At 55.0% G+C, this 11204-nt stretch overlaps 1 protein-coding gene across 2 annotated transcripts; it reads right to left on the bottom strand.

Moving 5' to 3' along the window:
* Positions 1–132: 132 nt before the first annotated feature.
* LOC114201155 (chymotrypsinogen 2) lies at positions 133–3527 on the bottom strand. 2 transcript variants are annotated; one of them, XM_028093696.2, is made up of 7 exons: positions 3372–3527; positions 2260–2363; positions 2066–2145; positions 1645–1723; positions 1142–1322; positions 931–1064; positions 189–350 (listed from the first exon to the last, which is right to left on the bottom strand). In XM_028093696.2, the coding sequence occupies exons 1-7, from the start codon at positions 3421–3423 to the stop codon at positions 189–191; spliced, it is 792 nt and encodes a 263-aa protein (XP_027949497.1). In that variant the 5' UTR covers positions 3424–3527. The 2 variants fall into 2 exon arrangements, with proteins under 2 accessions (XP_027949506.1, XP_027949497.1); XM_028093705.2 differs by lacking the exon at positions 931–1064 and having other exon boundaries at positions 133–350; positions 3372–3423.
* Positions 3528–11204: the final 7677 nt, after the last annotated feature.

Raw genomic sequence — 11204 nt, 5'->3', positions numbered from 1 at the left:
GAGCAAGACTAAAAAAGGGCCCTCCAGGGACCTCCTGCCTTTCGTCCCAGTGAAGATGCAAGTTCAGGAGCAGAATGAGGTCTCAGGGGCCCCAACACAGGAGAGCACATCATCAATGTGTTTTTTATTGGTTTATTGAGGCTTTGTGGGGAGCAGGTCAGCAGGGATGGCAGGGTGGGGCTGGGGACTCAGTTGGCTTCCAGGATCTGCTGTACCCAGGGCATGAGCCTGGTGACGCGGGCGTACACGCCAGGACTGGAGGTAGAGCAGGTCCCACTGCCCCAGGACACGATGCCCACCAGGGTCCAGGCTCCATCCTTCTGGCAGACCAGGGGGCCACCAGAGTCGCCCTGCAGGGAGAGAGAGGAGCTTGGATCTGGCAGCCCGTAGACACCTGGCAGGTGCATCCTGGAGGGATTATGAAAGAAGCTGCAGTAGCTCCTTGTGTGGTTTATGCCCCTGTAAGGCTGCGCCATCACCAGGGGCCCTATGATAGAGGCCTAATAAAGCGGGTTTGATTGATAGGAAGGAAGTACGGGTGGTGCTGGACTGGCCATGGAGCCCAACCCTTTCTGGACACTTCTGGGAGCCCTGGTCCACTACCCAGGCTGTACCTTGCACTGCTCCAGCGGGGCGGGGGGGCATCCTTTCAGACACTGATTTCAATGGAATTTTGCAATAGGGAGATTTCAAGACCAGAGCCCCCTGCCCTGGCATCCCTCTGTTGTGGTCACTGGTGATCGGCCAGGAGAACTAAGCATTTTTATGACTGCTCAAGCAGGAATTCAGGGACGGAGTGTCAGGCCCTCCAAAGAGGCCTTCGTGTGACTTCCATCTCTTCTCTCCAGCCAAGCCCCTTACCCGGGACTTTGCCAGAACCCACCCCAGGCTGGGAGGGAAGGGGTGCCAGGTGAGTCCAGGAGGCCATACCATGCAGGAGGACACGCCACTGGCCCCGGCGCAGATCATGAGATCGGTGATCTTGTTGCCCCAGAACTTCTTGCACTCGGTGTTGGACAGGAGGGGCAGGGCCGCCTGCTGCAGCCTGTCGGGGGTGTTGGCATCTGGAAGGGCAGGGTGGGCGGTCAGCAGGCACAGCCCGGCCCCCCACCTCCCACCCACCTGGCCGGAGGGCGCTCACTGGTGTGTTTGGTCAGGCCCCAGCCCGTGGTGGCACACAGTGTCCCGGCAGGGAAGTCGTCATTCTCAGCGGGCAGGCACACGGGCGACACGGTCTGGGAGAAGCGGGCAGGCGTGGCCAGCTTCAGCAGGGTGATGTCGTTGTTGACAGTGAATATGTTGAATCTGGGGTTCTTGAAAACCTGCGGGGTGGGGCGGACAGTGGCGGTTGGGGTCCGGGAAGAGGTCGACACAGGGCTGAAGCAAGGCACCAGGCCACCCCAGGTCACCCCAGTGCTTCTGTCTGCACAATGGCCTGTTCGACTTGGTAGCTCCTTCTACAGCCCCAGGAGCCCGAGGCCAGGCCCAGGCCCATGGCGCAGACCTTGAACACCCTGCTTTCTGCTTTGCCTCCTCACGGTGGTCGGGAGCATCTGGGGGTGTTCAGGCCTTAGCCTGGGCAGCACACTCCTGAGGGCCTGCCCCCCTCCCCGGGGTGACGCCTGGACTCCAGGGCCACCATACCTTGGCAATCTTCAGCACCTGGATGTCCTCAGCATCTGAGCTTTGGTCAAACTCCCCAGCCACGACCAGGTGGGAGGTTCTGGAGAGGGCCCGAGAAAGAAGGAGGATTCTCCTGTGAGGCGGGGCGACCACGCGAGGGGGTGCTGGCTGCATGTGTGCGCGTGTGTATCTTTGTGCATATGCTCAGAGTTGATGATCCAGAGATGGGAGCGCAAAATATCAGTAATTGCCCCCGAAACACCTGCACCTACAGCCCGCCGGGTATTTCCTTCCCGGTGACCCTTGGGAGACCAGCATGACTTGGGTTTTCTACACGTTCCCAAACAAGGAAACTGAGGCACAAGGAGTTAAAGGTCCAGCCGTCAGTGCTGAGAGTCTCCCACCCCCACCAAGGGGTTTCCTGGGGACTTTGAGTCCTCACCTGACCCCGCAGTGGGCGGCAGTGACCACCCAGTCCTCGCTGATGAGGGAGCCCCCGCAGAAGTGGAAGCCAGTGCTGTCCTGGAGGAAGACGGACGGGTCAGTGCTGGCTGGACACCAGCAGCCCCCAGCCGGGCCCAGGGTGGGCCAATACCCCAGTGTGTCCTCCACTCAGGGGCAGAACTCCCCCCTCACCTGCAAGGACACCTGCCAAGGCCAGGAACCCGGGACAACTTCCTCCCCATTGACAATCCTGGACAGGCCACTCAGCACAGGATGGATGGTGGGAATCCCGCAGCCTGGAGGTGGGAGCATGAGGTAAGGGATGGAGGCCGAGGGCTCCCCACCCAGGTCCCAGTCTCCCAGGAACCCCCAGGGACAACTCAGTCTGACGTGTGGTTCAGCCCAGAGAAGCCCAACAGGTTGGCTTCGAGGTGGTGGCCAGGCCGGAGCACGGGTTGGAGGCAGGGCTCTGGGGGTATGAACGCAGCCCCACCACCGCCTAGCCTTACCATTCTGAGCGTTTTCCCGTCTGCAAAGAGAGGATCATATAGCTGCTAACCTCACAGAGTTGGGACAAGGATGCAAGAAGACGGGCCGCCTGGGCGGCCCAGTTGGTTGACTGTCCGACACTTGATTTCAGTTCAGGTCATGATCTTGGGGTCCTGAGATCAGGCCCCAAGTCTGGCTCTATGCTCAGAGGGTAGTCTGCTTCTCTCTCTCTCTCCTTCTCCCTCTGCCCCTCCCCTCCCTCAAACTCTCTCTCTCTCTCTCTCTCAAATAAATAAATAAATCCTAAAAAAAAAAAGAGAGAGAGAGAAGAAGCAGCAGCAAGAAGACTAAGAAGGCAAAGCAGGAACTTGCTCTGTTCCTGGCACAGAGCAAGGGCTCGGTGAACACAAGTTTAAAAGTGCTGGGTTCGAGGGTCCCAAAGGGTTGTGGTGGTCCAGCCACACCTGCCCGCCTGCTCGCCCTCCGAACCTGTTTGGGAGCCACTAGCTGTTCAGAGAATTTTCGCTCCCTCGACTTGGCCTCCCTGTCCCTTGCACAGCGGGCAAGGCCTCGGTCAGCCCCAGGAAGGCCCACCTCCTGCTGGGAACCGCGCGCTGGCTAGTCTGGGCCAATCCTCCCAGCATCCCCATTGTGCTGATGGCGCTGGTGAGGCTCAGAGGGGGAGAGAGACCTGCTCCGGCTCACACCACCGTGTGCACCTGAACGGGGAGCAGGGACCCTGTTGCCCCTTCTGGCCCTGGGGGTTGAAGGGGAGCAGAGACATCCCTTCTGGCCTCTGTTTGCCCTGGACTCACCGAAGGCTGTGCCCAGGAGGGCATAACAGGAGACGATCCAGAGGAAGGCCATGGTCAGGGAGGTGTAGGGTGCCTGTCTGGGGAGCTCCCTGTTATATCCCTGGGCACCAAGCTGTTATCTGCCAACCTTGAGGTAAAAATCCCTTTCCTGGGCATGTGCCCGAGGACGTAGAATGTGCCAGAGCAGGGCTGGCATCGGGGCATGGGATGGCAGCACCTGTGGCCCATGGTCGAGCTTGGGTCTGGGTCAAGGGCAAAGGTGGGGCCAAACAAGGTAGCCATGGGGGAGGGCTCAGAAAACTTGGGCTTCCTCTTCCAGGAAGGGACTTCTGGACAGCAGCCTGGCCTGGGCAGGGTTTGAGGCCCAGCCTATTCTCTCATGGGCTGGAGAGACTTAGACAAGTAATTTACTTGGTCTGTTAGTTATTCTAAACCCCTGGGCAGTGTGGTCAAGGAGGGAGGAGGTGTGGGGACCAAGGCACCGGCGGCCAGGGCTAAGGATGTTCCCCTGATCTTGGGGATGGCCAAGCAGTCTCCCTGAAGGTTCCATTCAGTATCTGGGGTGGTCACTTGGGCTATGTGCAGCATGGCTCAGAGGGACAAGGCGCCCACTGCCTGTTCACATGAGGCCGGGTCTTTTCACTGGGGCGCCATGGGCCCCTGGAATCGAGTATGTGGCATCCTGGAGCCATGGCCCCAGTGAGAGCTGGTGGAGGCTGGGTCAGGCAGGAAATGGGGTTTGGGCCGGGGGGGGGGGGGGCAGGCCAGGAGGCCGACTTCTGGCTTGGGCGACAGGGTGGACAGTGGGGCCCTTTCTCAGCACTTGAGAGTGAGGCTGCCAGGCACAGCGTGAGCCCCGCAAAACACACAAGGAAAAATGGTATCTCATGGCTGCTTTTAATTTCCATCGCACTGATGGTAGCGTGCTCCACGGTACAGGTCTCAGCACAACACAGCTGTGCCGACTGGGGCAGGCTGTGTGCCTTCTCTGGTTTTGTTTCTAAGTATGTAAAATGGGGATGCTTGTAGTATGGCTCCCACATGATGAAAGGGCATGACCCATCCCGAGCTAGGACCAGGCGTAAGACACAATCCATGCTGGCTGGTCCTCCGACCTCCTTCCTGAAATGCCTATGGGTGCCCTTTCCGCATTCTAGCAGACTGTCCGATGACAGTGCGGGGTGGCCACACTGCATCAGGTGGGAAAGCAGGGCCCGAAACAGGAGGCAGAGGGTGGCCCCCTCTGTGAGACCATGCCATCCCTGCAAGCCCGTTCATCCTTTCCAGCCCAGCTAACCAGGCCCATAGTGGGCTGCAACAAAGGAAAAGAAATTTCTACTGCTTTTAGCAAGCGTGCGTGGGGAAAGCAGTGGGAGAATTTAGTGAGAAAAGTTTAAAAAAAAAAAAAGTACATTCCTACCAGCTAAGGAGTTATCGTGATTAATACCAAGGCAGGAGGGCCTCACCCAGAAGGGGACATTTAAGTTACGGGAGCAGGCGGAGTGCGCCAAGCACAGCCCCGGGGCTGTGTCCAGGCAGAGTCCGGAACAAGAGCGAAGGGCGATGCTCGGGAGGCCGCCCGCAGGAGGCAGAGGGCACTGGTGAGGCCAGGGCAGAGAGGCCGGGGGGGGGGGGGGGGGCGGGGGCCGAGGAGGGCCCTAGGTGGAGACACGGTCGGGAGCTGCTGCGGCCGCCGGGCGCGTCGTTCCACCTGTGGAGCCGCAGTGGCAGCCCGGGCGGCCAGGTGGCAGCGGCCGCAGGGCGGGCGGGACCCCACGTGGGAGGGGCGGGGCAGGTGGGGGCGGGGCCGCGGCCTTGGAGCCGAGCGCGCGCCGAGCCCCCGCCCGCCCCGCGCCCCCGGCGCACCGGCTGCGGAGGGGTGGGAAGGCGCGCAGCTGCAGCGCGGGGCGGGTCGCACGTGCAGCCGCTCCTGCGGGGCGCGGGGCCAGAAGCTCGCCGGGGGGGGGGGGGGGAGGGGGGCCCGCGGCCCTCCAGCCCGCCCCGCAGCCACCCCAGACCCAGAGGAAGGGCCCCTTGACCCGGACGCCGGGCGCCTCCGCCCCCGCGCGGTTAGGCCTCGGCCAAGCAGCCAGTCGTCAGGGTCCCAGGAGGAGCCGACGACGCATCTCTGGACCCAGTTGTTCAGCCAATCAAGTTGACGGTATCGGTTTGGAAGCCAGCCCCCCGGGCTCCCGGAGCGCACCCATCTCAACTCTTGCACGCTCCCAGGGAGAAGGTAGGGCCTTGTTTGCGGGCTGCGTGCCATTCAGAAAAGCTTAACTCTGCGCCGGTCGGCTCGTTGCAAGCATGTAGCAGCTGGTGTGTTTAGCGGGCACTGCTGAAGCAATTCCAGGAAAAGGGGTGGCTCGAGGCAGTGTACTCAGGATGACCAGCTCCGTGTGCGCCCTGGCAACAAACAGCATGGGGACCGCTCTTGCCCAGGCAGCCTGTGCTTTGCTGGGGACGTGAGACCCTGAGCCAGTCCCTGCGCAGCTACCTCCTGGGTTCTGGCCCCAGGTGGAGGTTGTGGGGTTGGGGGTGTCCAGGTCCTGCCTGGCGTGGAGGGAGAGCGTCCTGTCTGAGACTGTGGGATGGCTTGAGGCCGGCACTCAAATGTCGGTTTCCTTAGGTGAGGGGGCCCCTCCTCTTGAAGTCCTGCCTCTCAGGAGGTCAAATCCCAACCCTCTTTTTTTATTAAAAATAAGATATTGAAGTATAATTTACACGTGACGAGATGCACAGATGTTAAGTGAACAGAGGGATGAATAGATACACACACACACACACACACACACACACACCCACACCGTAGTGTAACAAACACCACAACCAAGATATAAAATAATGCCATGACTCCAGAAAGTTCCCTCATGCCTCTTTCCAGCTACCCCTCCTCTGAGGCAGCCAGCAACCATGTTCCTATTTCTTTCACCACAGATTAGTTTTGCCTGTTCTAGAAATTGATATAAATGGAACTGTACTGCATGTTGTCTTTGTATCTGGATTCTTTTCACTCAGCCAGATGGTTTTTCTGTTTTTTTTAAAGATTTTATTTATTTATTTGACAGAGGGACACAGCGAGAGAGGGAACACAAGCAGGGGGAGTGGGAGAGGGAGAAGCAGGCTTCCCGCGGAGCAGGGAGCCCGATGCGGGGCTTGAGCCCAGGACCCCGGGATCATGACCTGAGCCGAAGGCAGACGCTTAACGACTGAGCCACCCAGGCGCCCCAAGTCAAGTGGTTTTGTGATTCACTTGTGTTCTTGGCTGTATCAGGAGTGGTGTTGCACTTCATAAGCGCACCACAATTTATGTACCATTCTCCCACTGGGACATTTGGGCTCTTGCTCCGCCCCCAGACAGAGACCCTCCCTTAAACTCCCTTTTTTCCCTACTATTTTTCCCCAAACCATGGCAGAGTAAGGAACAGGAGATGGCTGGGGGCACGATCTTCAGCCTGTTGTCAGAGATGCACACCAAAAACTCCTTTCTCCTCTCAGGGAGCTTTAAGTTGTTTTGGGGAAAAATTATCAAATATTTCAAATTCCCTGGGTATGTGTTGGCATTATGTTCAGCTATGAAATATAGAGACCTGAAAAACTATAGTTTAAGCAAAGTAGACGTTTACTTTTCTCATTTAACATGAATTCTAAAGGGAGATAGTCCGAGGCTGATGTGGCAGCTCAAAAACCTGTGGCATTTTCCTCATGGTTCCAGTGTGGCTGCTGAACGTCCATGCATCACAGCTGCATTCAGGCAGGAGAAGAAGGGGGGGGAGAGAAAAAGACAAAAAGCAATACCACCAGAATCTGTCCCATTTATAAAAAAAATCTCCCTGGTTAGCCCCCATCCAGTGATTTCTGCTTACATCTCATTAGCAGAGCCATGTCTCCAGGCCACCTCCAATTGCAAGGGTGGGGAGGTCAGGAAAGGAAGCATTTTAGCTGAACCTTCTCTACCTCAAACAAAATCTGGAAGAATGGAGGACGAGGTTTTGGTAAGCTCCCAGCACCGACTGCCACACCAGGTAAACTGTTTCCTCTGAGGTTGGAAAAATGGAAACTGATTCTTACATCTTTTTTCTTTTCGTCAATGACACAACTCTTATGCCTTGACTCCTTCAGGATTTAGGCATTTGAAATGGAGCTGCCCAGGGTCCCACAAGAATAAAGCCGTGACTTTTTGTGCAAGGCGGTCACCAGCAAAACAGAAAACTCTGTGTACTTAAGGCAAGGATGAGTTTCTTTTTTCTTTCTTTCTTTTTTTTTTTAAGATTTTATTTATTTATTTGAGAGAGAGAGAATGAGAGATACAGAGCACGAGAGGGAAGAGGGTCAGAGGGAGAAGCAGACTCCCTGCTGAGCAGGGAGCCCGATGTGGAACTCGATCCTGGGACTCCAGGATCATGACCTGAGCCGAAGGCAGTCGCTTAACCAACTGAGCCACCCAGGCGCCCCAAGGATGAGTTTCTTAAGAGGCTCACAGTGTTGTCAGGATGGTAAGCTGGAAAACTAAGCTTGGGGCTCAGCTTCTGTTCAGTTTCATCGGCAGCCTTTCTCCCTTTTGAGCAGTTTATGAAACAGGCTCGTGCAGCCGAGACGAGATGGAGTTGCGGGGGCCCCCGTGGGAAACAAATAGCCCCCCTCAGACAGGGCAGCTCGTGCAGACCACTCCTAAAGGTGCTGCTTCGGGAAGCCATCGGGCGACACGAGCTCAGAGCTCACAACGGTGGGGAGATGCAGGACATGTTAGCTGCACCCCGGAGGGTGACACATGTCGGGGAGGCTCCCACGGGAGCATGGCCTTCGCGGAAGACAGTGAAAACCGCCCAGAGGGGGGGGGGCTCTTCATTCAGAGCTTGCTATCCATAGCGGGGGTGGGGGGGTCCTGCAGCTTCACTGGCCTCAGGCACAGACTCGAAGGCAGGCAGGGGCGAGGGAAAGGTTTGTCGTGGACAAAGGGCGGGCTGGAGGTGTGCCCTGACTGCAGGCTGTTGGCGCAGGGAAGGGGGGCACCCCCAGTGAATGGCTAGGGGTGCATACTGGGCCCGTCCTAAGCTGGAAGCTGGGGCAAAGATGAGGAAAGCAGTCAGTTATGAATCAAGTCATGGCTGTCTAGGGTGGGCTTGCTGCTGGCTTGCTGGGCTGGTTGCTGCAGATGGCGGGTCAGAGTTTTCTTCTCTCTGGTCTGGCTTGTGTCCGTTTCTATCTTCAGTGTCTCACCTTCCATATAAAGTTTGAGGGTGAAAGGTGTGGGTGCAGGGAAACATGAAGGATCGACTCTTGTCATGGCCCAGGGAGTGGTGCGGATGGGTGGGGGAGGTTCTGCGGAGAACTGGCTTTGTCTCAGAAGGCGGCAGCCCCAGGTCGGCACAGAGCTTTTGTGCGGAGCGAGATTGGCTCCCTCAGATGGGGGGAACGGGAGCACCTGTGTTGGCAAGGGGGGGTTCACGGAGATTTGAGCGTTCAGAGTTCTCCAGCCTTGCTCTGTCTACCTAAAGTACCCCACTGCTTCCCCACCAGCTCCTTACCTGATGGGGTTGAGTGTTTGTCAGATTCTGCAAGCTGCAAGTCTCCAAGCCCTGAGTCAGGCTCCAGGCTCATCTGTGGCCGTTTCGGTATAAATCATATACTGTATAATTCGCCCATTTAAAGTGGATGAATCAATGGTTTTTGGTTTATTACATTAGCTTTTAAAAATTGTGGTAAAATATATATAACATGAAATTTGTCAGTTTCACCATTTTTAAGTGTACAGTTCAGTGGCATTCATTACATTCCCGATGTGGCACAACCATGCCCCCTACTCCCAAAACATTTTCATCACTTCAAGTGTATCCACTGAATGATAATTCCAATTCTCCTCTCCCCCAGCCCTGGTAACCTCGAATTTAATACCTGTCTCTATGGGTTTGCCTATGATGGATGTTTCATGGAAATGGAATTGTGCAGTAGGTGGGCCACTGTGACTGGCTTCTGCCTTTGAGCGTAATCCTTTCAAGGTTGATCCGTGTTGTAGGACATATCAGTACTCCATTCTTTTTCACGGCTGAATAATATTCCATTGTGTGGGTGCACCACAGTTCGTTTATCCATTCGTCCACTGATGGACATTTGGGTTGTTTCCACCTTTCGGCTGTTGTGGATAGTGTTGCTTTGAACAAATCCCTGCTCTCATTTTGGGGGAACGTATACCTAGGAGTGGAATTGCTGGGTCATACGATAATTCGATGTTTAGCTCTTTGAGGAGCCACCATACTGTTTTCCACAGAGACTACACCATTTTCCATCCCGTCCAGCATTGTACGAGGATTCCAGTTTCTCCAATTCTTTGCCAAAGCCTCTTATTTCCCTTTTAAAGATTTTTTATTTATTTATTTGAGAGAGAGAGAATGAGAGATAGAGAGCACGAGAGGGAAGAGGGTCAGAGGGAGAAGCAGACTCCCTGCTGAGCAGGAAGCCCGATGTGGGACTCGATCCCGGGACTCCAGGATCATGACCTGAGCTGAAGGCAGTCGCTTAACCAACTGAGCCACCCAGGCGCCCTCTTATTTACCTTTTAAAAAATTACAGCCATCATGGTAGGTGTGAAGTGGGATCTCATTGCGCGTGTTTTTTTTTTTTTTTAATTTTCAAATTGTGGTAAACTGCAAATAACATAAAATTTACCATCTGAACCATTTTCAAGTGCACAGCTCAGTGGTAGTAAGTGCATTCACAGTGTTGTACACCCACCAACAACATGCCCAGAACTCTCTTCATCTTGCTACACTGAAACTCTGCACCCATTAGACTATAACCCTCCATTGTCTCCCCCACCAGCACCACGCAGCCATCATTCTACTTGCTGTCCAATGGCCTCCTAAATGGGATCATACAGTGTTTGCCTTTTTGTGACTGGCTTCTTTCATTGAGCATGATACCCTCCAGGTTCGTCCATGTTGTAGCTTCTGTTGGGATTTCCTTCCTTTTTAAGGCTGGATAATATTCCCTTCTATACATAGACCACATTTTGTTTCTCTGTTCATCTGTTGATAGACATGTGGGTTGCTCCCGTGTCTTAGATACTGTAAATAATGGATTGAGCCCCGCAGCAGGCTCCCTGCTCAGTGGGGAACCTGCTTCTCCCTCTCCCACTCCCCTGCTTGTGTTCCCTCTCTCGCTGTGTCTCTCCCTGTAAAATAAATAAAAATTAAAAAAAAATAATGTTGCTACTAACATGGGTGTACAAATATCTCTGGGAATCTGCTTTTCATTCTTCTGCGTGTATATGCAGAAGTGGATTGTGAGATAATGGGGTAAATCTGTTTTTAATTTTATGAGGAACTGCCATTGTGCAAGGGATCCCATTTCTCTACATCCTTTCGCATTCTTATTTTCTGTTTTTATTTTTTGTTTTTTGGGGTTTTTTTTTTGGTTTTGTTTTCTATTTGCCATCCTCATGGGTATGAGCTATATCTCACTGTGGTTTCGATGTGCATCTCCTGGATGACTGGTGATTTTCATCATCTTCTCATAGGCTCCTGGACCAGTGGCCCAACTCTCCAGTATTTACGATCACCGCTGACCCTGTAGGGATTTGGTGCCACAGCTACCTGCCCTTCCACCCGCCCTTCAGCCTCTGCCACCGCCAGTGTTAATTGGTGATGCCACAGCATCACCCCGTGGGCCACTGGGGTCTCCTCTTTCCTGACAAAGAGGTTCTCCATGGACTTCTCCAGTCTGTGAGCATCACTTTGCCAGTGGGCCTGGGGACACAGCCACTATATCAGTCACGGTCTTGCCGGAAAACAGGCGGCACACTCAAAATTGGGTTATTGAGGTGAATTTATCTTT

The sequence above is a fragment of the Eumetopias jubatus genome, unplaced genomic scaffold (genome assembly GCF_037043125.1).
Source record: "Eumetopias jubatus isolate StellerSeaLion01/CBP00866 unplaced genomic scaffold, mEumJub1_p1.0 scaffold_10, whole genome shotgun sequence".
Classification (NCBI taxonomy): Eukaryota; Metazoa; Chordata; class Mammalia; order Carnivora; family Otariidae; genus Eumetopias; species Eumetopias jubatus.
Note: the sequence above shows the minus strand (reverse complement) of the source record. Positions and strands in the feature narration are given on the sequence as shown.